Source organism: Paramacrobiotus metropolitanus, unplaced genomic scaffold, assembly GCF_019649055.1.
Source record: "Paramacrobiotus metropolitanus isolate TYO unplaced genomic scaffold, Prichtersi_v1.0 Parri_scaffold0000004, whole genome shotgun sequence".
Classification (NCBI taxonomy): Eukaryota; Metazoa; Tardigrada; class Eutardigrada; order Parachela; family Macrobiotidae; genus Paramacrobiotus; species Paramacrobiotus metropolitanus.
The window spans coordinates 2186139-2211968 of NW_026570224.1; the positions used below are offsets into that span (position 1 = coordinate 2186139).

The 25830-nt window shown below is 40.2% G+C and overlaps 7 protein-coding genes across 11 annotated transcripts; 2 read left to right on the plus strand and 5 right to left on the minus strand.

Moving 5' to 3' along the window:
• Nucleotides 1–1210: 1210 nt before the first annotated feature.
• On the minus strand, nt 1211–5563 carry LOC129580716 (alanine aminotransferase 1-like). 3 transcript variants are annotated; one of them, XM_055471374.1, is made up of 12 exons: nt 5434–5563; nt 4254–4541; nt 3964–4053; nt 3556–3792; nt 3371–3484; nt 3102–3311; nt 2783–2916; nt 2587–2695; nt 2287–2456; nt 2168–2219; nt 1652–1764; nt 1211–1593 (listed from the first exon to the last, which is right to left on the minus strand). In XM_055471374.1, the coding sequence occupies exons 2-12, from the start codon at nt 4449–4451 to the stop codon at nt 1494–1496; spliced, it is 1527 nt and encodes a 508-aa protein (XP_055327349.1). In that variant the 5' UTR covers nt 4452–4541; nt 5434–5563; the 3' UTR covers nt 1211–1493. The 3 variants fall into 3 exon arrangements, with proteins under 3 accessions (XP_055327349.1, XP_055327350.1, XP_055327348.1); XM_055471375.1 differs by lacking the exon at nt 5434–5563 and adding an exon at nt 4991–5208; XM_055471373.1 differs by lacking the exon at nt 5434–5563 and having other exon boundaries at nt 4254–4745.
• Nucleotides 5564–5786: 223 nt separating this feature from the next.
• LOC129580717 (uncharacterized) lies at nt 5787–8947 on the plus strand. The gene is made up of 3 exons (XM_055471376.1): nt 5787–6602; nt 7524–7772; nt 7838–8947. The coding sequence occupies exons 1-3, from the start codon at nt 6209–6211 to the stop codon at nt 8587–8589; spliced, it is 1395 nt and encodes a 464-aa protein (XP_055327351.1). The 5' UTR covers nt 5787–6208; the 3' UTR covers nt 8590–8947.
• LOC129580718 (probable mitochondrial glutathione transporter SLC25A40) lies at nt 8824–11795 on the minus strand. Of its 2 annotated transcripts, XM_055471378.1 has the most exons (8): nt 11430–11795; nt 11300–11340; nt 11129–11215; nt 10638–10705; nt 10411–10535; nt 10248–10322; nt 10021–10119; nt 8824–9595 (listed from the first exon to the last, which is right to left on the minus strand). In XM_055471378.1, exons 1-8 carry the CDS (start codon nt 11503–11505, stop codon nt 9114–9116), a joined length of 1053 nt encoding a protein of 350 aa, XP_055327353.1. In that variant the 5' UTR covers nt 11506–11795; the 3' UTR covers nt 8824–9113. The 2 variants fall into 2 exon arrangements, with proteins under 2 accessions (XP_055327353.1, XP_055327352.1); XM_055471377.1 differs by having other exon boundaries at nt 8849–9595; nt 11129–11340.
• Nucleotides 11796–12090: 295 nt separating this feature from the next.
• Nucleotides 12091–15473, minus strand: LOC129602215 (E3 UFM1-protein ligase 1-like). Its single transcript, XM_055501210.1, has 6 exons — nt 15216–15473; nt 14862–15134; nt 14302–14606; nt 12930–13898; nt 12742–12872; nt 12091–12656 (listed from the first exon to the last, which is right to left on the minus strand). The coding sequence occupies exons 1-6, from the start codon at nt 15290–15292 to the stop codon at nt 12195–12197; spliced, it is 2217 nt and encodes a 738-aa protein (XP_055357185.1). The 5' UTR covers nt 15293–15473; the 3' UTR covers nt 12091–12194.
• A 172-nt stretch (nt 15474–15645) lies between these two features.
• Nucleotides 15646–19319, plus strand: LOC129601043 (nucleolar protein 58-like). The gene is made up of 14 exons (XM_055499746.1): nt 15646–15848; nt 15994–16070; nt 16144–16196; nt 16413–16537; nt 16613–16749; nt 17053–17117; nt 17183–17317; nt 17478–17623; nt 17805–17931; nt 18005–18168; nt 18293–18427; nt 18571–18629; nt 18708–18949; nt 19020–19319. The coding sequence occupies exons 1-14, from the start codon at nt 15804–15806 to the stop codon at nt 19091–19093; spliced, it is 1584 nt and encodes a 527-aa protein (XP_055355721.1). The 5' UTR covers nt 15646–15803; the 3' UTR covers nt 19094–19319.
• Nucleotides 19320–19397: 78 nt separating this feature from the next.
• On the minus strand, nt 19398–20519 carry LOC129601048 (uncharacterized). Its single transcript, XM_055499757.1, has 2 exons — nt 20216–20519; nt 19398–19980 (listed from the first exon to the last, which is right to left on the minus strand). The coding sequence occupies exons 1-2, from the start codon at nt 20373–20375 to the stop codon at nt 19664–19666; spliced, it is 477 nt and encodes a 158-aa protein (XP_055355732.1). The 5' UTR covers nt 20376–20519; the 3' UTR covers nt 19398–19663.
• Nucleotides 20520–21758: 1239 nt separating this feature from the next.
• On the minus strand, nt 21759–25321 carry LOC129602585 (lysocardiolipin acyltransferase 1-like). Of its 2 annotated transcripts, none has more exons than XM_055501642.1 (8): nt 25141–25321; nt 24666–25017; nt 24132–24229; nt 23560–23657; nt 23435–23494; nt 23314–23366; nt 23103–23253; nt 21759–22351 (listed from the first exon to the last, which is right to left on the minus strand). In XM_055501642.1, the coding sequence occupies exons 2-8, from the start codon at nt 24849–24851 to the stop codon at nt 21900–21902; spliced, it is 1098 nt and encodes a 365-aa protein (XP_055357617.1). In that variant the 5' UTR covers nt 24852–25017; nt 25141–25321; the 3' UTR covers nt 21759–21899. The 2 variants fall into 2 exon arrangements, with proteins under 2 accessions (XP_055357617.1, XP_055357616.1); XM_055501641.1 differs by having other exon boundaries at nt 25116–25318.
• Between the last annotated feature and the right edge of the window lie 509 nt (nt 25322–25830).

Sequence of the window (25830 nt, forward strand, 5' to 3'; positions counted from 1 at the left end):
GTTCTCTTCGAATTCGGCAATACAACATCCTAAATCACATACAGTAATTGTACCTACTCTGTCTGACGAATCACTGGTATTGTGAAACTTAGCCAGTTCCTCAATTTGGTGGTTAACCGGAACAATAATAGTACAAAGTACAAACTATGTCTATTTCGTTTCCACATAATATTATTAATTATTAGTAGTTTAAAAGCGGTCTTCATATTATCGCTTACATAAACTATTCTGTATAGGACTGCAGTTCTGGATCACACTTAATTACATTGAAGGCGCGCGGACATCACCGATATCGTTGGCCTACTAGCTAAGAAAAGCAAGTCATGCCATTAAAAAATGTCAATCGGCCTTAGTATTTATTTACTAAATAAAAGTTTATTGTTTTTACCAATATCAATTTATTTAGAGAAACACTGCACAACTTTTTGACCGGCGAGGATACTTTTAGTTTAACGTCTTTGATCGTCATTAAAAACAGGTTTCTGTGAAAGAAAAGCTCTTTATGACCTTTTAAAAATTTACAGAGGCGATCTCGCGAAATTGCAAAATAATGAAAGCCCAAAAAGGTTGAAATGTTAATAATTATAATGTGGGACGGTATCTGCATTTAAAATTTGCTCACACGTGGGTTGTACGGTACGTGTAGAAACTAGAAAGTACAGAGCAGAAGCATATATCGAAGTATATGATTTATCTGTCGTGAGATATTTATTTCACGTGAAATGTTTTTTATAGGCAGGCGGTTCCCTGACTTCCCTCTGTAACGGCGTATACAGTACAGTGCGCCTTCTCGAGAAAAAAGCTGCTGCTTTGTCCGACACGAATTACCACTGCGCTTGCGCTATCGTATTTCGCCAGTATAGCGCCTAAAATTTCCTTTAATATGAAACAGTGTGATTGAAACACAGTCGACATGTCACGTTCTGGTGTATTTCCGTACGAGTTTTTTTGTCAAGGACTTCCGGTCTACTTGTGCGCCTTTGATTCAGAAGAGCACACTAAACCCAAAACGGAAGCCAGTATAACAACTTCGCACATCGGCTACACCATTCTTCAAATAGTCAATTATGCCTGAATGGCTTCGTGCTCTTAAGTATTAAGTATGGATGGTTTACATCCTACTCGCACCTGTCTGGAGAATAAGCAAATCGATGAACCATCAGTACTAAAACTGGAAGACAAGTCTAAACTGTACATCACCCACAATAGACAATCGTCGATTATTTTATTTACCCAAACAATATATTTTGCATTAAAAGAAATTCCATTTACTCGTACTAACAAATTTTATGCCGCAACTCGCAACCCACACAAGTGACAACCCCGTCATCAGTGCATCTTGAAATATGATTAACAGCCAGAAATAAAACAGCGAAACAACTGAACCAACTAACTGACAACCAACAAACTACAACTGAAAGAAAAAGCTGTGAATACCAAACAAGGTGTGACGATCATGAATTACTCGAATCAGTCAGCATGTTGTATATAGGTTAGACATTCTTTAACTTATCCTCCATGAGCTCCGTATGGAATTTCTTAAATCGCACCATCATTTCTTCCATCTGCTTAGGTGGCGGTAAAATCGTTGTTCTGTAAAAACAAAAGATATAGTTAGCCATGTCTCAAATTTGTTCATCGTTTAACATACCGGAAATGATGCGTGCCAGGCTTCTGGCCGAAACCCGAACCAGGAACAATGCAGATACCAGTGTTCTCTAGGAGTTGCAGCGCGTAATAGAAGTCAGGGTCCTGGCCAACACTCTGTAATCCAGCAAACGATGCATATGAACCTTCTTATGCAAATAAAATTGTAATCGCCCACGATATGTGCTCTTACAGCAACACTGTGACGCAGACGCTTAACGCTAATTCAACTGCTTATACAAGATATGAAGTCGTTTCTGTTCCCTTTTATCAAGTTTAAAGAGTAGCACTACTAATATTTTTTGCAAACTTAAATATGATGCACGGCATACAAAAATCAATATCCAATAACCATACGAAGTATTGCATAAATGCGTCATAATTGTTTACCTTCGATTACGCGTATAAGCTCGTCTTAAACATAAATCTGCGGTGCAAATTTACTTACTCACAGGTACGCAAAAAGCATTTACGCAACCCTAAACAAAAGTTTTACGATCAATATAGATGAAAATCATACCTTAGCTTTATCAATGAGACCTTGGGGCAAATCTAAGCGTGGGAATGCATACCTAAAATCATCGAAACGAGAGTAAATGAAGGGCTGAAAATTTTGGAATGAGCAAGCAACAGACGTACATGGCACCCTGTACGGTATTGCAGTGGATACCGGGAATAGAATTAAAGGTGTCAGTAACAAGCTTCGCCTTCTCAGCTAACGATTTCAATACAGCCTGCTTTTCAGACATGAAGGATTCGTAAGAAGGATCGCCTTGTTTGGGAGGGCTAACCACACATCCAATGCAAGCCTGCAATGCAAATCAAATTTCGCCATAAATTCAATAAGCAAACAACAATAAAATAGGCGCAAAAGGTTTTGCGAATCGACGAAACATTTATTTACGTAGTAAAGCGGTCATAATTAAATTCGCTCCTTACCTGCCCAACACTAGTCGGACACAATTTAGCAGAAAGCATTTTCTTCAACATTGCCATAACCTGGCTGTCCATGTTGACGAGTTCCATATATGCGCCCCGAATGCCACATCTAAATAAGACAATTTTATTTCTTAAGACTTAAGACGATTTTATTTCACATTTTGCTTGTCATTAATGTAAAAAAGCCGTTACGCACTCGCCCATAAATCCCTTCGAGGTTGAGTAGAAAGAGGCAAGTTCAAGTCCATCATAAGGTGCTCCCATCTGCGTCATGACCTTTTTAAATGAATGGAACTTACTTCCTGGGGCGTAGACGTTATCCTGATACACCTGTGAATGTAAACAATCAATATACATGCATCTTCTACAGTAAAATTAAAAAATTAAGAATTTAAGGTAAGCATGTATTTCTAAACATAGTCAACGCAAAACAGATTCGAACGCTAAGAAAGTAAAAATTCCAGACAGCAAAATGCAGCGGCCAGAACATAAAACAAAAGTAAAGCGCATCGTACCTCATCGGCCATAATGTACAATCCTTCTTCGTGGGCAAATTTGATGATCCCGCGGATATTCTCTTCGGTAAGCACCTGTCCGGTAGGATTGCCGGGATTGATAATTACGATTACGGAAGGATGGCAGACCTTCCTCGCTTCCCTGATGGATCTCTTCAGCTCGTTAATATCCAGAGCCCAGTTGTTATCTTCGTCAAGGTAGTAACCAATCTGTAAAACAGAACAGTTTTTACTGAAAGACATGCTGATCACATAAAAATTTTGCTCACCTGTTCCATACCATATTCAGCTATTGTTGCCGAATACAGGGGATACTGTGGAATAGGAACCATAACACCAGGTTTTTGTCCATTTTTTTCGTTATTAATCAACTTGAGCAAAGCCTAAAAATTAAAAATTGCAGACCGTTCAAATTATCCGTACAGCCATCGTTCCTATTAAGGAATATGAGTACCTTAATTCCTTCGCTGGCACCAGCCGTCAAAATTATGTTATCTGGATCAGCTGCAATGCCATCGCGTCTCTTGATAAAATCAGCAACATCTTGTCGCACCACATCCAAGCCAGTGCTGTCCGTGTAGGAACCCAAACCGCCACGGGTGGAAGATAATATACGCTTCGCATGCTCTTTCACATCGGGAGCAAAATCGGGAGAGTCAAGAAGCTTCGGGTTGATACATAAAGTCAACACCTGTGGAAGGTTTTACTCCAATACATAATGAATCAGTCAACGGAGCGAGTATCAAAGTCAAACCATAATTGGTAGAAAATTTTAGGTTAAGCGGAAAAATAGCAAAAGGAAAAGGCCAACATAACCGTAGAAAGAATAAAAACTTCAAAAACAAGCAAAAAAGGATCTTACATTGCGAATATACGTGATGGGAACTTGTCCAGTAGCGTGGCAATCTCCGATATTTGCTCGGATTATCTCTTTATATGGCTTTTTCGCACCCTGTAAATGTTAAACCCATGGAATACATTATCGTAATCAGAATTTCCGATGACAGATTAAAATTTTAAATACTTAAGTAATAAAGTGCCCAAAGCCGCAGAAGGCAGATAAATGTTAAAAATGGCAAAGCTCTAGCAGAAACTAGCGAAATTCGCTTCCCAGCATGAATGAAGAGCGCAAGGCAGCTTCTAAAAATGCACCTTCTTCAGTTCCATCTCCAGTTCTCCAGCCCGAATAACAATCGGTCCTCGAACGGCGTACTCCATCACTTTGATATGGGGATTCATGGTGTCCAGAGTAAGGGTCTTCTTGCCCATTTTGGGACTCGTTTTGACATTCCCCTTTTTGACTGTCTCCTGCTCCGCACGTCCATTATCAGCAGCCACGGTTGTCGGCATGGTGCGCTTGGTTTGTTGAGCGTGAAGCTGATAAGAGGATGAAATGGGCCGGATGGGCGCTGCAAGGCGAGTGGTGGATCGGGAAACAGTCTGCAGCATGGTGTTAACGTTACTAATTGCACACAAAGATTTCATTGCGCTCAGCACAACCAGCCAGCAGACGCCTTTTCCAAGGTGGATTGCAATTACGATACTAGAGCTGTGATTGCGCCTGCCGCTAGCAATGCGATGATAAGATAAAAGTACTGATTAATTACAGCGCTTATTACAGCTCAACAGGAAACAGCTGACTAGGGCTGAGCGCGTCTGTTGGGCTATACTGCATGCACGGAAAGGCAGTTACAAACATCAATGGGCCCCGAATGAATGAATTTACAAACTGCTCACGTGAGGCTCAACTCCACCCACAGCAGCGAAATCGATTTACCGTTAAATTTTACAGAAACGTTTGGAAAATCTTTGACTTTCCTGGTAGATTTTCATTGATAATCTTTTCATTAAGATTAAAGAATAAATATATACATACTTCCGGGACTTACAATTAAAATAACAGGCGCAGTTTTTATACTGGGTAGTGCGGCATCCGCTCCTCTGCGGGCTGATTAAGAGAGGCAGTCGAAGCAACAGTACAGTTGGCTTTTTAGCCTTTTTTAAAACTACGATACAGTAATTGTAAAATCTTAAATTCACGCCAGGTGATAAGATTTCTCATTTCGAATTCTTATCATTTGGATTCCTCTTTAGTGATTTTAACGGGATAAAATGTAACGGCAAACAGAAACTGGTGAATTTCGCTTACGTTACAAAATTTATCTTGGATCAGCCCATGATGTTTACGTTTAGAGACGCATCTGCTCTTGTACTGGACTGGTGGCGAGAGCTACTGTAGACAGTACACAGCTGTTGAGTGTTCAGCGGTAATTCTGTAATGCCACGTTACCAGCGCTTAACATAGGCTCTGCTCTGGATATTGCAAACTAACCTGATTTAGTGATTTTCCGAGACACAATCCAATTATTTCTTTACGAAGACATAACCCACTAAAGCAATTTTAGTCACTTACACTTATATACTGACGAATACAGTATATAATACTAAATATACCAGAGCCCTCAGCCAGTAGAAAAGTACGAGTATAATTCATTTCAAGAAATCATTTTTGATTTTGAAATTCCAGTCAATAAAAATTTCTTGGACATTCGAAGTTCGAACTTCACGTTTATTGCCAAAACATTTTTTAGCCTCACTTCAGCCACCCAAGGGCGGTAATTTCATTTGGGCACTTTTTTGTCACTAGCAGCTTGCCGTTCATCTGCAGTCTGTATTTTTGTCCAGATTTCGAAATTTAGAATTTTAGAGAAACTGTGTGAGTAAGTTTCATTTTTTGTGGTTACTCATCATTTTATCATGACCCATGTTGCCATGCACTGGACCTGTTGTTGGTACTGAAGACTAACGAAGAGTTTAAAAGATTTATGTTCGTTATTAAGTGGTTGATTAGACATTTCATTGCTCTTTTGAAGGATATCTTTGGGTAAATGAAAAGTTTATGTTGGCTTATCGGTTTGGCGAATGGTTCGATAGCCTCGGATGATCGTGTGGCCCTTTGGACTCCATGCAGCATTGGCGCAGGGTCGTGATTGCTGTCTGTCAGATCGGCACCGTTTATTCACTTTACTGGGTTCAGCGTGGTTAAATCTTCGCTGTTATTTTGCGTGATAGCGTTTTTGTAAAGTGCGTTTATTCAAACCACAAAAATGAAGTTCGGAAAGACAGCGCGACTACTGTCCATGTTGGGCGTAACATTCTCCTTTTTCCTGGTGGAAATCATCGTGGGATATGTTACACATTCCATGGCATTAATTGCTGATTCATTTCATATGTTGAGCGATGTCATGGCTCTACTTGTGGCGTTCCTGTCAGTGAGGATCTCAAAACGAAAGAGTAGTAAAAATACATTCGGATGGGCCCGTGCTGAAGTACTGGGCGCTTTGGTGAATTCGGTGTTTTTGCTGGCTCTGTGTTTCTCCATCTTTGTGGAAGCCATCGAACGATTTCATATGGAGGTGAAGATTGAAGACCCAAAACTGGTTCTAATTGTGGGATGTTTGGGATTGGCGGTCAACCTGATTGGCCTTCTACTGTTTCATCGTAAGTACATACAGATACTGGTTGGAAATCTAAAACCAGGAGTTAAATACTGTTAAATTCATATACTGTACCTAAATATTAACACTGTACTCGTATTTTAGTTTGTATTTGTACGATTTCTTAAACTTGCGGTGTGTGTATTTAGTTGAATTAATATCTGATTCTTTTTGAATTTTATGCGTTGTTTTTAAATTCGAAATTCTGCTGGCATCTTTTCATGTCTGATCTCGTGCATATGGTTGTTCCTGAGTGTTTAAAAATAGAGACGGTTTGGTTTATTTTATAATTTCAAATTAAAATTTTTTGTTTCCGAATTGTTAAGGTAATGAGTTAAGTAAGACAGACGGTATTACAGTACAAAAACTTTATTCTTGCAAAATGTTGCTGCTTGCGTTACCGCAATTTACCGATTATCGAATATCAGTTTTCAAAATTCCGCAAAATGGTTATATTCTTATCCCTTTTTTCCATGGCTTTTCGGTGTCGCCGTAAAATAATCAAATTCCTGCTTTATCTTTATGTGTCTTCGGATGTTTGTTCGAGTAATCTAGATAGCACTTTCACGGCTTTCGTCCTAGATTAAGAAGGTTAATAGGAAATATACTATTTGAAAGTCCGAATCGTAATTTAAAATTGTATGCGCGCCCAGTATTACGAGTTTTGACAATTTTGATGTATCGTGTATTTTTTAAGTACATAGTTATAATTAAGTACCCACATAATTTTTTTAACCTTTGGAAGCGTACGTATTCTGAATTTTCAATGCCAGCGGGTTCCTGTTTACAGCTGCAGACTGCAGAGTACGAAGGTTCCAACACAAAAGCAGGTCGCTCATAATTTATGATTTTATGTTCTTGTGTCAATACCTGCCTGAACATTACCGATAAGAGTTAGCAGCGATAACATTATTATTCATTGCAGAACACACGCATTCACATGGTGACGGTCACAGTGGAATTAACCACGGCGACAAAGGCCAGCATGACCATGAAGCGCATACGGTTAAAAAGGCTGGACGGGATCGAAAAAAGTGCGACGATATTAAGTGCGCAGAAACGGATGGGACGGTACCGGAAGCTGTCCACCTTGTCAACCAGGAAGAACACGCGCACAATGGACCTACAGGGTTAGATGCGGCACTGGAAGAACCGCTTCCAGAACCTAGAATTGGTACGCCAGTGCGCATTTATTAGTCCGTAACGATAATCCCATTATTTGATTATTGTGTTTTACAGCGAGCAGCTCACAGCTGAACATGCGAGGCGTTTTTCTCCATGTTCTGGGTGATGCCCTTGGATCTGTAGTTGTGATAATCTCAGCGCTCATTATATGGCATACGGATTTCCAGTACAAGCACTACATTGATCCAGCCATGAGCATCGTGATGGTGTGCATTATTTCCTATACAACAATTCCTCTTTTAAAAGAATCCGCAATGATTCTGATGCAAACTGTTCCCACCCACATTGAAATTGAGGACATTAAATCCCGACTGCTGAAGATCGATGGGGTCTTAGCCGTGCATGAGCTGCACATTTGGCAGCTGGCCGGTGACCGCATCATAGCGTCCGCACATATCCGCTGCCATAACCTGCAGGAATATATGCGTGTCGCCGTGAAGATCAAAAGATTCTTTCATTGTGAAGGCATACACTCCACGACGATGCAGCCGGAATTTGAGGAGCCGCCGATGGATGGTGCCGGCACAGAGGACGATATTGTGCGTTCCACCATGTCCACATGTATTTTACCCTGTCCCGCAGATAATAAAAGCTGTGCGACGAGCGTATGTTGTATCAAAAATGGACCGGTTGCTGTGATTACAAAGTCAGGGAGTGGGGATGATATGGTCATGCGAGCTAGAATGCTGGAAAATGTCCTTAATTCGGAATCAAGAAGTGGAACAGAGGAGAACCGTCGCGTAACGCCAGATCGACCTCCAAGTTTGACACTGTCCGACGGAAACTGGTCGCCCGCACCTCAATGATTTTGGTGGTGCACCACCCGGTTTTTTTAAAGAGTCCTAATGTTTCGTTGTGGTATACTTCGTCCGTATAATTATGATTGTCTTTACCGTGATGTGTATATATACTGTTCTTCTGGTACCGTTAAAGCCGAAGATTTCTTTGATTTTTTGTCGTTTCCTATTGATCGTCCTTCGTTTTTGTATTATGTGCAGCCTTGTAGGTACTGCTTTTCAGGTTTAAACTGCCTGCTTGGTATTTAATTATTTATTAAGTTAAACGGTACACTGCTATGAAATTACTCTTTTTCTAGGAAACAATGATTTATTGTTTTTAACTGACTTATGTCACAGGAATACAAGACCGACTAAAAGAATGCCGGCCGGATGCAAAATCAGCATAATTTTTAGGATTTTTCATACCATAAACCACAAGTACAGAGTAGGTCATTTACAGACCTTCCTTAAAGTTCTTTTGGCCTTCATCATGTACCAAAAGAAAAGCATGAACAGCTTAATGATAAATACTTCAACTTCAATGACTTCAGTCAGTGTTTACCACGTTTATCATCGGATTCATCTAACTTATTTGCAGACGAGATAATCGGTTTTTGTAACATCAAAACATTGTGATGCGAAGGCACGTCGTTAGCCATTCCCTGATTTTTCTTTCGGAAGTAGTTCTTGAAAAACTCATAACTGCTTATCATAATGGCACAGGACGGAGCAACTTTGGCGACTCGCGGAGCCACACCGGAAAATAAGGCTTTGATACCACGCTGCTTGTAGAGATTTACCATCAGTGCGAGAGTGGTGGTCGGTTGTTTCCGTACTGTGGGACGAACGGACAATAGTTCCCCGAGCTCAATTTGTCTATGCGTTTTGACCACGTCAAATGGAAGTGTGGTAACACCGGCTATCGTTCCAGCCGCGGCACCGGATGCGAAGGCCCAAATCACAGGAAGCTCAGAAGACTGCTTGCGCTTCAGAACCATTTTCTTAAACGTTTCATAATGGAACCAATAAATGCCTGAAAATGCAGGTATGAACACAATTCGAATATCAAGCTAAAACTGCTGACCGTTCGACAACAGATACAGTAAGACTTTACGATTAAAGAAACACTATCAAATGCATTGTGTTGCAAAATGCGTACACGAACAAAACAAAAAACCTACTGGGTTTTTTTGTTAGGAACTACAATAATAAAAGTTAACAGTTCAATTCAACCAATTATAAAATGAAAACGAACAGAATTACATGGTACACACAGTTTGACGTTATTTTGATCATCAGCCAATTGTGATCTACTATTAGGTAAAACAAAAGCGGCATTTCGGCCGTGTATTCGTAATATCGTATTGCAAAAATTCTCCAGTTGATTAACGAACCGCAAAACTGAACTGCTTGTTAAAGGTGTCAATACGTGTCAATCTTATCAGTGTCAATACGTACACGAAAATGGGACGTCTCGCAGAATAGTCGGTCCCCATCCACGCCATAGCGACAGAATGCCTTCCTTCTTAACTGTAGCCTTTACGGCTCTCCAGATATCTATTGAGTAACAATTCGCAAGCCATTTTTACCAATTCACGTAAAAATTTAATGATGAAAAGGTGCAGTAGAATTTTCGCCGTAGGAGAAAGAGAGAACACACAACGCAGAATGGAGTTAATACTCACAATAATAATCCAGTTTTTCAGACTGTAATTTGGTCCTAATCAGTTCGATGGGACTGATAACGGTAACGGCACATACTGCAATAGCGAGCATTTTTGTTAGAACAAACACTCACTGACATAATCGCCAATGTATCCAAAAATTAATACAGCCGTCGCCGCATACTTCTTGCCAAAGCCCCAGCAAAAATAGGAACCAGTCCATAATCCGTGTATCTGCTCTTTGATAACTGCTCTTTTAATTTTTCATATGTGGTAAAATATAACACCGTTGCAGGAACTGTCATGACTCTGCAAAGTGAAAATAGTGTAAATTCCAGTAAGTTGGATTTCCAAGAGCGAGACGCCCGCTATTCAGCATATTCGCATTAGTTATTTTCCTGTTCGTCTTACAAGGTTGGCGGAAGTCCAGCCCATAGCGTGAGAACGCCTTCCTGCCTAGCTACTTTCACTAGAGTATCCTGAAAATATATAAGATCAAATCAGCTCTGCAGATAATCACACAGCTGAAAGAGAATACCTAATCTACAGTAAAAGCCTAAACAAAACAGATTGATAATACCGGAAATAAAAATATGCAGGAAGAATAAACGAGGACGTCCAACAAAAGAAAACAAGAAACTTGTTGGATGAATTTGCTGTTAATAATTTGTCAATATTACACTAGCGCGTTAACAAGTACAAACCACAAAGTAATTGCACAATGCACGCCAACGACAATTTTAAAGTATCAAGTGCTCCGGTAACCAGTGCACGGTGGTCTGACCAGGAAAATTTTAATTCGCCATTTGTGATACTCTTGCGCAGGTAGACACTAATTATGACGATAAGTTAAAATATTAAAAATAAAATAAAATGATTAATGGTATAACATGATAACCCACGATTGTTCCCGTAAAACGCGGAGTCGCTATCCTTCCGTGATTTCTGGCTGAAAAGGGTTCTTCGCCGGGATAAGCGGCCACTGCACTCTGGCGGCCGCAAACATGGTTAAGTAAGCCGGTACAATAGGTCTCACAGTATAATTGCTGGGAGAGGGGAGATGTGAGCTTCACCTGACTCTGTAGACGAACTTTGACTACATCGAGTGGTGTTGCTGCAAAAATACAAATCAGCTGATTTGCACGTCCGCAATCTGGGAGCGGATCTCATAATATCTATACGTAATCGTCACGATCAACCTACTGAACAAGGAAGTTAGCATAGCCCCAGTAGACGATGCAATAATCTGCTGCGTGGAAGTGATTCCGTTGGTCGCCATGACGGGAACGTTCAAATTCGTGCGAGTTCCACACAATTATGCAAAGGTTTACATTGAGCTCGGGGGCTGCTTATGACGATCAAGTTCCACCATAACGGTGCGCCGTATAACATTTGACTTGTGCAATATCTCCCACTCTCATCAGAAAATTCAGAAATAATATCACATTCGGACGTACACGGACGCATAAAATTCGCGAAACATTTGCTAAAAAATATGGCTCATAAATTATAAAAAATGTTAAAATTAACTGATATTAACGTGATCATTGATAACTCAGTCTCACACTGGCTTCGATTTCGAATAACTATGAATGAGTACAAAATTAATGAAAATGCAAACAGCGAAAATCATTCGGTAAAAACCCATGACAACCGCCCTGTGTAGAGTACCACTTACAATTTTACTTGCTGTTAAGTTTATTGCAGCAGTCGGATACTAGTGAAGTGGCCTACTTCAATAACCTTTGGTTAAGTACCCCGCTTTGGTGTTTGTGAAATAAATCTGACTTTTGGTCAAATTTGTAAGCCTTGGTAAGCGGCGGCATTTTTAAAGCGCCAATATAGTAAAAGAACAGAATTCAGATTCTCAGAACTTTTCTTAATGACATACATCAAATCACCATGTATCAAGAAAACAACGAAATTTCATTCAGTAATCAGTACATATTATACCGCACCTTCAAAAGGTCAACCATTCGCGATTTGATGCAATTTGTCTATAGTTTCCAACAAAACATCTTGAGAAGGCTGACTTTGCATTTTCTCTTTACAGTTTTCTAAAATGTCAAGTTGCTCTGTGTTCAGATTTGATTTTATTATGTTGATCATCTGAGGGACGAATTTTCCGGGAGCATCCAGCGGAACACCGGTGAATTTCAGGAAGAGCGCGAGCACACACAACCGTAATGCAGAGCCAACATCCTTGGCGGACTTTATTCCGTGTAAAAGTTGCTGACGATGCTCTTGGCAAATTTGAGACTCTAATTTTTTGTCCGCTTTCTTCACTGGCATGCCAATTGCTTCGCTGTCCAAAAGGGCATTCAAGGCAGTCTCAAAGGTGTCGATGCTGTCACCATTCGATGCTGTATTACATTTGTCGAATAAACTTCTGTACGGCTCAGGAAGTTTGGCAATCAATTTATTTCGGCTCTGAAAAACAAGTTATTGAATTCGCAATAAACAGAACATCTTGCCTTTTGCCGAAGATCGCCCTTAGATTGTATTCAATACTTACTTCAGAAGTCGTAGCCGTCTTTTCCTGTGCAGGCATCCCAAGGTCTTCCATCACATAATAAACCAATGGATTCAAAATTTCGGATCCCAAATTCCGTAGCAAATGCTTTGATAGCTGTTTTTTGTCAGCATCTGAAGAAAAAAAGTGAACTGAAAAAACTTTACGAACTGAATTGATTTCCGATTCACCTGTTGAAAGATGTTCAATTCCCTTACAAAACAGTCGCATTAACCACATATTCATGGAAATCTGATCCTGCACCGTCTTATGGGTTTGTTTGCGATCCACCGCCGATGATGCAATAATTGTTTTGGCCTTGGCATCCAACACCTTTCGATACTGCGACGAGAGTCCTGGCTGAATTAAATCGGCAATCGCCTTAAGGAGTTCATAAGGAGCATCTTCATAGATTTTCTGCATTTCCACTACAATTGCCGGTATGGTCAAAAAGTCCGGAAGTGCAACATCTTGAGAACCTTCAACATCATCAACCTTCTTGCCTTTTCCACCTTTTGAAGCTACTTTAGCAGTGGGTTGTTTTCGCTGGTCTTTCCGGCTCTTTTTCGAAGAAACGTTTGAATCTACATCATCGTCCTCTTGATGCGCCGCTTTCGCTGGCGCGGCCATTAAAATAGCCGCCTGCGTGGTGGCTTCTTGGTCTGCCACGGTTTCTATTCTGGGTCCATACAAATCTCGGCAATCATCAATCATCTTATTAGCTACCAGAAAATTTCCTTCCAGCAGCTGAATATCTTTGAACTTCTTGGAAGACATCAGTTTCTGCAACAGAGCCGCTACATCTTCCTCATCCATGCCGGACGGAAACAATCCCACACCTTCCATCCACGTTCCGGTCGACATGAAATCTTCCAAAACACCTTCGACGCGAGCAAAGGTACTGTTTGGTATCATACAGGTATTCAGAAACATGAAATCACTCGTTGCATAACGGCTTTTGAGGAAATGGATGGGATCAGCTATGTCAAATCGTTTCAACATATCGTAAGCAACATATGCATTCGAACTGAGGAAGTCCTTCACCCATGTATTTTGTGCATTGCTGTAGACATTAGGGACGAATGATGCTTTATCTTTCCGACCCTGACCGCTCAAAGTGCCAGATACTTCTCCCAAAGAGACCAATTCCTCCACAACAACTGCAATAACATACAAATTTAGTACTCGTAGAGTCGTACACATAATATGCCGCTTCTTGGCATAGGTCAATTAAATTTGGATAACCATTTTTGCATTGGGTAACGGAGAAACGCGTAAAAAACTATGGATGATTCAGCAAAAAATGAAATAACAAATAAGGAGACGAATAAATTTGCGTGCCAAGGATAGAAACTGACCATCGAAGTGTAAAAAAGTCATGTTTAATGCAAACGCCTGTTATACAGACTGAACCTATTTCGATATAAAAAACAATAAACCAATTGAAACTTAATTACCCGACGCGCAATGGTTACCCAAATGCAATTGACCTATACCATTATAATTATTGAGATGTACTTTTCCACAGTGCACATTACTGGGAATAATAAAAATACAACTCACGCGCGGTAATTCGGTCATTCAAATTATGTTGCTTTATCAGTCCTTGAATCGGCACAGGACGGCTGGACGCATTCAGAGCGCCTCGCAAAACTGCGCGATGACGAGCAATCAACCAGTCCGTTAAAATTATTCGAGGATTGTTGGGATCCTTTTGGCCATGAATTCGCCTCCCCAAATTATCGGCAGCAACGGTCATCAGGAATTCCGCCGGCAAATCAAACACGATGGTTAGATCGGAAATGTTAATCACACCCTTTTCTTGGAGGCGTTCGTTCATGTCATCAGCTAAAGAGGCAATGTAGTCCCTGCAACAAACAATTCGGCAACATTAATAACGCAAAACCAATACAGGCACCGAAGGAATGATACGTGACGGTCACTAGTAGTAAAACCAAAATCATATATCAGGCTTAAATAAACGAAATGAATATTTTTAACAAACTCGTACTCTAGGATTTCGCGATAAATAAGGTCTAGTGGCCCATAACTGGTCACATCAATAAGCATTCGAGTAGTTCTAACTGCTACAGTATTAAAGACGCATACGCAGAAACACATACGCATTGATCAGCTGTCCGAGAATAAAATTCAGTGACGGGTCACTTCGGACGATATCCTTTACCGCTCCTTCCACATGCGATAAATCCACATTCAGAGCTTGTGCGACGTCAACAATATTTATTCTCCCCCCACTGACAACTATTTCATCGCGGATTTCACGGTTAAGATGCTGTGGAGTCAGATATTCCTTGCCATCTGTCGTAAAAACTACATCGAGCAACTTCATCTTCATCAGATTAGAGACGATCTCAATGCAATTCCTTTCCGATAACCTGCTCTCAGAAAGAAGTACGTAAGTGAAAACACAGCAATCACACTGAAACTCATAAAATTTCACAGTTTAGGAATTTTACCGTTGCGTTGTGCTTCCTTGTTGGACCCGCTGGAAATCGTTGGCTAAACGTCGGACTTCTTCCCAATCAGATGCCATTTTTCTTCAGAAGTGAAGAGGGAATGCTAACGATAATCGATAAACGGAGCCGATGAATCTCAGATGATCATAGAATATAAAATCTCTATCCAAAGAAATTTTCTTGCAGCACAAAAGCAAAAAACTGAAATATGTAGTGACTGTAGTCAACCAGCATTATTTCTATGTAAAAACATTGAAAAAATACCACTTTTTGGAAAAGTCAAAATTCAAAATACATAACTGCTTGGATGGCGGTGACCACGTGTGCACCAACGAGAAGGGTGACTGGCTGCAAGGATTTCCTTCACTACTTGCATTAACCAAACTGATTTCGCAAATCAAAATTCATTTTCCTTTCCTTTCGAGTTTTGAACTTCTCAAGTGTTTTCACGGCGAGTACCTAATACTTGCAATGCTTATATAAGACGATTACGATAATTTTTGAAGATTTTTATTTTTATGTGGTCTTCCATGGAATGGTGATAAATAATTTATCTGTTTCTCTTTAAACGTTGCGCAAAAACCGAAAATGTTGGTTCTGTATGAAACGGCGACCGGATATGCCGTCTTCAAAGTGAGTACGAGAAACTGAAGAGCTTGCCGTGCGTGCCGGTTTAGCCGACTCTGTGTCAGTGCAGTGGGACATGTTTTATGGTCTACTTGAAGGTTTTATCCGAGCTGCGAAGTAAAATAAAGCCACTTTCGCCATTACTTTCTAGGTTTTGGATGAGAAAAAGCTGAAGAAGATTGACAACCTTTATGACGAATTCCAGTCCTTTGACACAGCGAGCAGCATGTATGGGAACCCTGATCAGCTGCAAAATTCAAAAGGCCGAAATGCTTTTTTAACTGTGTGCCTGAATTTACAGAGTACAACTGCAGAAGTTTTACAAATTTGGAACCACTGAGGATGCACTGAGTGGTGAGAACAAACTGAATGTTACTTTGAAAGATTTGGTATGAGGGGGCTCGAGTGCAGAGTAGAATTTTGAGATTTAAACATTTTCAAATTTTAGATAAATACAGTAAATTTCACGATTTAACTGATCTTTTTGCTTTTCTTTGACAGCTTTTTTCTGAGTTAATTAAAAGGTTCCCACTTCTCAGCTTTTGAAGAGCGGTTTTTCTTTGCTTGTAGCTGCAACCGCTACTGTGGAGGGGAAGATTGGAAAGAAGCTGAAGAAGGTCCTCAAGAAGATCAAAGCCGAAGATGCTCACGAGCAGCTGGCTGTCGCTGACAGCGCATTGGGGAAGATCATTAAGGTACGGCACGAATATTGCAGCAATATGACTGTAATTTCGAATGTTGGCCTTTTTAATACATTTTTTTTTGAGTAGGACAAATTTGATATAACCTGTGTTGCCAATACACAAATCAGTGAACTGATGCGTTGTATAAGAACCCAAACAAATAACCTGATTGCTGAAGTCTCTGAAAGGGAAAACAACGCTATGATACTGGGTTTGGCTCATGGGTGAGAAGAAACTTCATTTTGGTCTAAAACTTTCTTGAATGCATTAAACGTCTTATTAGAATTGACGTCGTTTACAGTGCCTGGTTGTATGAATGAATAGATTGCTTATGGTTTTTGCACAGTCCTTCTCTTAGTTTCTTTGAATAGAAATATATTGCTGCTCGTGATGCATAACTCAAGTGGTAACTGATAGTTTTGAGGAATTTCTCGTCACTACCTCTGAAGCAGCAGGATTACTGTTCCAAAATATTGTTGACATCTGTCCAAAATTAAAATTTGTGTAAGCCCAATTTAACTCCGCAGGTTATCTCGACATACGCTAAGATTCAGTGGAGACAAGATTGATACTATGATTATCCAAGCCGTGTGTAAGTTGATTAGTACCTCGTCTTTTGGTTGATGCGTTTGGGCTAAACCGTGCGCTATTTCTTAGCTCTTCTGGACGACTTGGATAAAGAATTGAACAATTACATTATGAGATGTCGCGAATGGTACGGATGGCATTTTCCAGAGCTGGGTAGCATAATCCAGGATCACGCTGCCTACATTAAAACTGTGAAAAAACTTGGTAGGTCAGATCCGGGTTGTAACCGTTAATTTTGTTACGAAATTCTCAAGCGCAGTAAATATGAGCGATGCGGTTTTTCCGAACATAAGATAAAATAAAATATATTTGTGTGTTATCTGATATAATTCTTAAGTAATAATTAACTTTCTTATTTGCTCAGGAATGCGCACTGCGACAATCACAATGGATTTGTCCGATATACTACCTGCAGATTTAGAGCAGCGCGTGAAAGATGCCGGTCAGATTTCGATGGGTACTGAAATCAGCGAACAAGATATCGAGCATATTAGCAGCCTTTGCGATCAGGTAGACACACGTTTTCGGAATTGAGTATACCGCGTGGTTTTCGTATCGTTGATGACGTTTTTAATCATTGCAACAATCTGAAAAGTTGTGCGGAGTAAAATTTTCTGAGAAGAAATACACCCATAAATTTGAAAGGTTTTGATGGTAAGTTCTATATAGATAATTTGGTATGCTGCTTTAGATACTTGAGATGCACGAATACCGAGCTCAACTGTACGACTACCTCAAAAACAGGATGGCTGCGATTGCTCCCAATTTAACAGTACTCCTCGGTGAATTAGTGGGTGCACGACTGATCAGTCATGCAGGTATGTTTGAATGACGGAAATATTCAGCTCTGCATATGTTTTTGATAATATTTTCTAACGAATTACTTTTCAGGATCCTTAATGGGTCTGGCAAAGTATCCCGCTTCGACAATCCAGATATTAGGAGCAGAAAAAGCTTTGTTCCGCGCTTTAAAGAAGAAGCATGATACCCCAAAATACGGGTTGATTTACCATGCTCAATTGATCAGTCAAAGCAGTCCAAAGATAAAAGGAAAAGTATGGGGCTTAGATGGCAGTTTTGACATCTTATACCGTATTTTATCGATTAGTGATCCAGCGTTACTAATTTTTCGTTAGGTGGTATTTGTATCGATGAACATTTTCACTTTTTTTTATTTAGATGTCCCGTATGGTGGCTGCGAAAGCCTCTCTATCGATAAGAGTGGATGCCCTAGCGGAGACTGATGATGCCGATTTGGGCACGATGCAGCGGGCATATCTGGAACAGAAAGCCAAAGAACTCGAATCTGTTGATGTAAGTAAATTGATGAAATGGCAGTAGAAGAAAGGATGTACCAGTTGTATAGTATCTTGTTTGAATTGGTACTGTGTGGTTTTTCATAATTGTTATTCGTTTCAATTAATTCAATGAAAAAAATCATCTTTATTTTTCGACAGGCCAGTCGGAAAGGCGGAGTTAGTGGAAATAAGAACTTTGACAAATATCAGAATAAGAGGTGAAGTACCTATATATTACTCTGTCGCTGCATGATAGCAGAGAAAACGCTTTTGGTTAATATCATGTTTACTTGCAGTCAAGTGTGGCAGTATCAATCAGGCAATGACGTTACAATAACACCTCAACAGAAGATAAAGAAGGAGCCCGATTTCTTTGAATCTCCCGCGCCTGGGAAGCTGAAAAAAGTATTTGGGGAAGAGCAAGAAGCTGAACCCAATGGCGACGCTGAAACCCCTTCTGCGAAGAAGAAAGGAAAGAAACGAAAAGATGCCGAGGAGATCGAAGCTCAACCCGAAGTCGACAATGGTGAAGCAGTCGGTAATTTTAAATAAGTGGTTAATGGGTCATAACAAACTACGGCAGTGTTCTGAAGTTATAAGTTTTTTAGTCGAGGAACCTTCAGAAGACAGTAGCGGGAAGAAAAAGAAAAAGAAGAAAGTGAAAACTGAAGAAGAAGCGTGAGGTCCGCCTTTTGGAATTATATATTTTTGTTGTCCAGCTTGGAATTTTCCATGTATTTTTCTGAAGAAGTATGGTTGGTTTTCGTGCTTTTGGTTGTTGGTCTTGTATAATTATGTGTTTGAGCCTTTACTGGTTAATTAGTACGTTGGAAGTTGGTGCACTTCCGCACGGTGTCAGTTGTTAGGTTTTGTTTATTGCAATGCAATAAATAACAGATGTGCCGCGATATATTGCGGTTGTTTATTATTTTTAATAATCAGTTGAAACACAAGTCAGTAAATAGTAATGTTTAGAATAAGCAGTCAAGCGGCCGGTATATCAACTCTAAACAAGTGGTCAAGCGTACGGAACTGTACTGTACGCTGGAAGTACAAATATTGGTTATAACTCATGCTTGCATGCGAATGCTTAGTGTTTTAACGTATTACGTACGTAGTTGAGAAACCGGAACGATGAATGTGAATATCGATATGTAACAGCGAACCGGTTAAATCCGAATTGTAAAAATATCATTAAGAGTTAAATTGTTCGGGATGTTTTGCTCATGATCACGTTAGGTGGCAGCCTGAATTATCCGAGGTATTCGTTGGCTTCCGGGTCGGGCAGACCGTTGCTTTTTGCCATCAGGGGATTTAAGAAGCCGTGAATCTGCATAATGCGAAACAGAATGCGTCGAGAGCGTTGATGCTCGTTTTCGGGCTCGAAGCCAGTCGGGGTTCGTGTGCCGAAGATGGTCGATTGATCCTCGCTGTCAGTGCGAAGTCTGTCGGGTCCAAGTCGCAGAGTGCCGTATCGGCGAAAGGGCAAGAACGGTCCAGGTGACGGAATCCAGGACGGCCGCACCGAGCTCGGGACACCACTTCGTTTCATTCCGGCGAAGTACGTTGCTGCAGTGATATTAAACGCTCGGTTGTTTTTATTTGCACACATACAAATTTTACTTAGGGTTTGACATAGTAAATGTTGATTATGTTTTGTTACGGCTTCCTTAACTATGCATTCACAATGTACTACTGCGTGCAACAGGTTATCTTTAATTTATATGATATTTAAGGTCATCGATAACCAAGGTTATGCTCTCTTTCGTGCCGACCGGAAATCAGCATTGACCTTATGACTAACCTGTCAGTGAGCTGTTAGACCCGGATGTTGGCTCGAGGTAGAGAACGTCTTCGTTCGACCATTCTGGATCTTTATAAAAAGGAAAACTGTCCAGCGGAAAGCTTAAGGCCAACTGGACAGATACGATTAGAATGGCTAAAAGAATAAGATGGTTGATCATCGTAGTTCAGCACTTTTAAATATAAACTGTAAATTCAGAAAATTAATTATGCTTCACGCGTTGGAAAAAATCGAAAATGGTCTGTACAAAAGTACAAAGTTGCTGCAAACGAAGGTCGAGGAAGCGTGTTCGCAGTATTACCGATTATCAGCACTTCGATGCTAAAGAAAATTAAGAATGAACAATGAATTTATATACAAAATTTAGCTGCTGCCTACGTGCATAGGCGAGGCAATCTTGGGGAGAAATTCATTAAAATGTCAGACGAACCGGAAATGAATTGGGTTAATTGAATCAGTTACCGGATAGCGAACTCTGCTGCAGTCTGTACGTAGAACCTTGAGTTCTATTGTGGATACTGGGTATTTTAGGAATTTTAGGTATTTTAGGTATTTTATTTAAAGTAATTACATCTTTAATGAAAGGAACAATAGTGGCGTATCCATACCAGTTGGTGAGACAGCCATGTTAATATTGCGGTTAATATTTTTATTTTGGTGAAAATCTCAATTTTGAAAAAATATTTGTAATAATTGCAGCATTACACAGTACGCTTTAATAGGTTTGGTGAACAGCACAGAGCTCGAGAACGATAACATACTGTAAATACCGAATTACAAACATTGTTCGGTTTTGTCAATTTACTCTTTTCTACGATTAGATTTTTCGGCTGCAGGCTAGTACGGATTATCGAAAGAACAGATGTCAATTTTTCAATGCAAATTTTCAGATGTAACTGTACGTAGGCCACCCATCCACAGTAAACTAACCTGATTCATATAGCACCTATTAAATATGTTCTAGCACTTCTATTTATTAGCGTAATTAATTAATTATTAGAGGAGTATACTGAGTGAATAGTCGCACATTCAGATTAAACGGACAGGCATACAACAGGCGAACACAGTCAAGAGTATTGGAGTTATTACAGTATGTGAAAAGTTTCGTATTAATATCATTGTGTAATATTATTCAGTTTGTCGATGATTTACAAAGCAACTCACGAAGCCAGCGCTTTGCATTTTAGCACCAGTCACGAAAAACTGATTAGCAAATTTTACTGGAGCAAGGCAGTTCACCAGAACATTCCATGGTACCAACGTGCTGTATTACCAGCCACATTATCGTATTAGCAGTTCTTGCGAATATTATTGTGCTAATTTCAACTAACCGCGACAAAATTTGTTAACAGTAAATAATTTACTTATTGTTTTTACCTAGTACGTACACCTGTAAACGTTACGTTACTGTAACTCAACTTTGAACTTCAGTGTGGATCGTTCATAAAAACTTAGGAAAGCAATCTGATAATCACGTTATCCGTCACAGGAACCAGTCGCATGATGGTTTCAGATCAGATTTCCGGAACTGCGTCAGTAAAACACCGAGCGCGGGGTTGACCTTAACAGTTATGAATGCAAGTAATTTCCGAACTTGATGAAAATGAGCATAAGACGAACTTGACTGTCATGTTCAGCATTCAAGGAAATGTTTTAGACAGTTATACAGAGGTGCTTGCTGCTATCAGTGTTTTTCAGCAAGAAAACGCCGCAATTCAAATCTATCGACACCACCGAGAATATACGTGAAGAAACAATAGACACCAGAACCGATCACAAAGAAAATATCAGCATACAGCGACGTACTCAACAGCCATAGCCAAAATACAATCAAAGCCGTCCACACAATCAAAGAAACCCATAACAACGGGATGGCAAATAGTTGTCGCCCCAAAAATTTGGGAGGAAATTGTCTACTTTTGTAGAACTCCGCAAGCTCCTGTTCTTTATTCGTCCAGCAATCTGATAACCATGATTCGAGGTCGGTGGTGGATGCCGGCAGCTCTTCCGCTCCATGACGCTTTATTAAGAAGTAAATAGCACTTGGTGGGCCTCGAAGAAGCATTTGAGGTTCACTTTGGATAATCTCTTTCGGATACACGATTGTAATGTCGTAAATTTCATCCAAAACATTATCTGTCAAAACAAAATGATTCAATCAGCCCACAGAGTACACTTGGATAGTGCCGGGCATTAAAACGCTATAAAAAATACCGTAAAAATCGAATAAAAAATTTATGATTATACTGATAACATCACCGACGTCGTCCGTTTTCAGCATTTTCATCCCTTCTTACAACTCCAGATTATTTATTTCAGTAGATTTTTTCAACATGTTCCGTTTCCATCAATTTATTTTTACATAATATGTCTGCCAACTGCCAACAATTACCCATCCAAGCACAACGAAATAAGTCGTTATAATTAGGCACACAAACAAAACGATCATGCTGCCTTTTCAATTTAATTACTTTCGAAAACCATCCGATTGCATTACCAATTAAATACCAAATTAACGTGTGATTTGCTATACCGTTATATATTTCAGCATTGTACCATGCATTCTGTTTGCAGCTCTATTTTGTTCGTTTTGAATCTCGAAAAAATTTGGTTAATCATTCAGTTGTGACTCCAATGGACCTGCAACATCAGATATGCCATATTTAAAAAAAAATACAAAAATGATGCGAATGCAAAACGCATTAAATTTCCTTAGATATGCTATGCGTTTTGTCGTTAAACGCCGGCTGCGAACGCATAACCGTACAGTATTTCTATTTTATTCAGCTGGCTATTTGCGGTGTGCCAGAATAACGTAAGGCAGTATGCTGTCCACTGTTTATTTTGATTCTAAGGAATATCCGCTATAATATCAGACACTGCTTACATTTTCTCATAAGCTCGGCAAGAAAAGTAAAGCCACGGACGCGTGGGTAAATGCAGTGGAGCAATTTCGGTCGAGCATTCGTCAAGGCGAAGGCATCGCTTCGGGTTTGAGATCGCGGATTGAAATCTGTACCTTCAGGGAAAAGGAGCATCTACACAAATGGAAGCAATGCTAAATGTCACACCATAATCTCCAATTCTGTTTGACTTACGTTCACTTTGCGGTTGTCATGCGACACATATTCTATGGCCTTGTGAAACAGCTCTACGGAAACAGATAACCACTTTAAAAAAGAATGACAGGAGACGCACTGGCTGGAAGGCCGACATTACCCTGATCGCTCTCCCATTTGCGATCGATGAATAAAAAGCCGGCGCATTGCATTGACCAACCTAAAACGTCCAGAAAAATCCGATTCAATAGCGCTACTGTTGTACGCAAACGGTGCCCTTCATACCGGTTCCAGGAGCGCGTTTCAAATCCCGTTTTAGGATTATTTTGTGCCGTGGCAGTGCGTCAGGATACAAAGCTGTCCAGAGGAATAACCAATCTAGCCTGCAAAGTATCGAAGCCGTGTTTTAACGCGAACGGACCAGCGCGGTAACTGCTGCGATTAAGCATATGTTGATGCAAACCAATTACTTCTACGACCTAACTCTCTGCAGGACAGGTACTCCAGTGTGGGGACAGTAAAGAAAGTACTTACGTAATGAAATTATCATTAGAGTATTTGCAGTAAAAATTTAAAACAAGAACTAACCCACCATAAACCCGTAATCGAGAAAACTATGCGTTATCATCACAAATAGTTGCCGGTGTGTATTTAATTCCGAAATGGGTGTTTGCACTTAGCAGCGTTCAAAGCTGCAAACGCACAACTACGAGGTATTTGCACTAGAATACTTTATTGATTTAGCTAATACTGTAGAAGGAAAGGTAGTGACTGTGAATCTGACTGGCATAACAAGTGCCAGAAAATTATACCAAAATCGTAAGTCAATGCAGACACCAGCAATCAAAGTTACAAACCTAGTTCGGTGATTCATAATTATGAGAGAATTTTTCTCCGGGTCGATTTCATCCCCGAATATACGGATGTCAACACGGCAGAGAATGTGCAGCAAAGCCTACGAAATAAAGAAAATTTTTCTGCATGCATGTAACTGAATACATAATATCTGAACACATACCAACCAAAATCAATTCCAACAAATTGTAACTCTAAATTTCAAGCAGGGTTAAACTGTATAGAACATCAAGCGACGTGCGTACTTCCTCAGAATCGAGAATACGATAATGACAAAGAATTATTAATAATACTACAATACGATTACTGCGGTACTACTACCAGTGTAATTACCTGTATAATAGCTACTACTGTTTATGTGCGCTCACGTTGCGCGAAATTATAACAAACCCTGCCCACCGTATCTAACCCGGGCGGTGAACTAAGTGAGTACTTTCAACTCATCCTTATAAAAAATTCAGATTGTACACACGCATAATATTACCAATTAAATAAGATTCAAAAATATGGAACGTACTACGCAAGTCAAGACTTACCACAGGATACGATTCCCACAAAGCGATAATGTGGTCTCCCAACCATCGAAACAGGCGCCGGTTGACGTAAAGAAGAGGCAAGGTAGGGAACAGCACGAACACACTTCCAAGCGCGCTGCTGAGGAACATCAGTAAGCAGAATAAAACGCCACGGATACCTCGCAGGACCGATATTAACCGGGACATGTTTTCAGCTGTGACGCAAGGCTGGATTCCGACGATGTAAAGAGCTGCTCCCGATCAAGGAACTGAATCTGTACTCCACAACCACGCTCACATTTCGGGAAGTGATTACAGCACAGCACCCTCTGCTTCTTACAAGCGTTCAAGGTAATGGAGTCCAGTCGTGCAACTATAAAGCACGCATGCTTTTAACGAAATTACAAACTGTTACAAACGCGCTGGCAGACTGCGAAGAAAAAACAGAACTTCCACACTTCTAGCACGTACTCGAATCTTGGTAAATCTTACTAACACTTGTCGCTCCCGTGCACGAACGTCCTGCAAATAAATTGTCCCGAATCCTCAGATTAACTTTTAAAATATGTAAAATTTAACCGAGTCGGTCAAAACACATGCGGCTTCCACTGCCATTCAGCCATTAGAGTGCGGAGGAAAGTTCAAAGACAAATTCGAAAACTGACAAACAGCATGGGGTTTCGATTTTGTATGCTGTTAAGTAACTAACTGTCTCCCGTGTGCGATGGCACAGACTGTCTCACAGAAAAGCGGTCTCGTGGTTCTTGTTGCGTTGCTTCACAGCCCCTCCCAGTTTAAATTTCTTTCTCCAGATTCCCAGCCGGATTCGAAGAACTGAGTATATAAACAAGTATTCTGTTAATCTGCACTTGTAGAAATGTATTAAAATAATGGCGGTGCGTGTAGGGCCGTAACGCAAGTAAAGGCATACTTGGTGACTGTATCGATTCAGGCCTTGAAATCCCAAGGTAATAGTTCCTTGGAATTTTAAGGTCGTCACCTGTGGACCTGTAGCTGCAGTACAGTATGTATTGTAAATTTTTGTCACTGCAATACGCACAATACATTCAAAACTGGTTTTTCGATCACAGTGCCGGTAACGTTTACGTGACATAGATTTTAGCCGGTATCGTGTAATCAACAGTTTATATCACAGAAATTTTTTAATTTAGGCAAACATTTAGAG

Bases quoted from the DNA above. Each gene is read 5' to 3' on its own strand.
- LOC129601043 (XM_055499746.1), top strand. From the start codon at position 15,804: ATGTTGGTTCTGTATGAAACGGCGACCGGATATGCCGTCTTCAAA. The intron at 16,538-16,612 runs GTACGGCACGAA...TTTTTTGAGTAG, and splicing joins CATTGGGGAAGATCATTAAG to GACAAATTTGATATAACCTG. The intron at 17,932-18,004 runs GTATGTTTGAAT...ATTACTTTTCAG, and splicing joins ACGACTGATCAGTCATGCAG to GATCCTTAATGGGTCTGGCA.
- LOC129602215 (XM_055501210.1), bottom strand. From the start codon at position 15,292: ATGGCATCTGATTGGGAAGAAGTCCGACGTTTAGCCAACGATTTCCAG. The intron at 15,135-15,215 runs GTAAAATTCCTA...TTCTGAGAGCAG, and splicing joins CAAGGAAGCACAACGCAACG to GTTATCGGAAAGGAATTGCA. The intron at 12,873-12,929 runs GTGAATCGGAAA...TTTTTTCTTCAG, and splicing joins AATTGAACATCTTTCAACAG to ATGCTGACAAAAAACAGCTA.
- LOC129601048 (XM_055499757.1), bottom strand. From the start codon at position 20,375: ATGATCAACCATCTTATTCTTTTAGCCATTCTAATCGTATCTGTCCAG. The intron at 19,981-20,215 runs GTTAGTCATAAG...ATATCACTGCAG, and splicing joins GTCTAACAGCTCACTGACAG to CAACGTACTTCGCCGGAATG.
- LOC129580718 (XM_055471377.1), bottom strand. From the start codon at position 11,505: ATGGCGACCAACGGAATCACTTCCACGCAGCAGATTATTGCATCGTCT. The intron at 11,341-11,429 runs GTAGGTTGATCG...GTATTTTTGCAG, and splicing joins TATGCTAACTTCCTTGTTCA to CAACACCACTCGATGTAGTC. The intron at 10,536-10,637 runs GTAAGACGAACA...TTCACTTTGCAG, and splicing joins GCTGGACTTCCGCCAACCTT to AGTCATGACAGTTCCTGCAA.
- LOC129580717 (XM_055471376.1), top strand. From the start codon at position 6,209: ATGAAGTTCGGAAAGACAGCGCGACTACTGTCCATGTTGGGCGTAACA. The intron at 6,603-7,523 runs GTAAGTACATAC...TATTCATTGCAG, and splicing joins TGGCCTTCTACTGTTTCATC to AACACACGCATTCACATGGT. The intron at 7,773-7,837 runs GTACGCCAGTGC...TGTGTTTTACAG, and splicing joins GCTTCCAGAACCTAGAATTG to CGAGCAGCTCACAGCTGAAC.
- LOC129602585 (XM_055501642.1), bottom strand. From the start codon at position 24,851: ATGTCCCGGTTAATATCGGTCCTGCGAGGTATCCGTGGCGTTTTATTC. The intron at 24,230-24,665 runs GTAAGTCTTGAC...TTTATTTCGTAG, and splicing joins TGTGGGAATCGTATCCTGTG to GCTTTGCTGCACATTCTCTG. The intron at 23,367-23,434 runs GTAATGTCGGCC...CTGTTTCCGTAG, and splicing joins CAAATGGGAGAGCGATCAGG to AGCTGTTTCACAAGGCCATA.
- LOC129580716 (XM_055471373.1), bottom strand. From the start codon at position 4,586: ATGAAATCTTTGTGTGCAATTAGTAACGTTAACACCATGCTGCAGACT. The intron at 4,054-4,253 runs GTGCATTTTTAG...TAACATTTACAG, and splicing joins TGGAGATGGAACTGAAGAAG to GGTGCGAAAAAGCCATATAA. The intron at 1,594-1,651 runs GTATGTTAAACG...TTGTTTTTACAG, and splicing joins CCTGGCACGCATCATTTCCG to AACAACGATTTTACCGCCAC.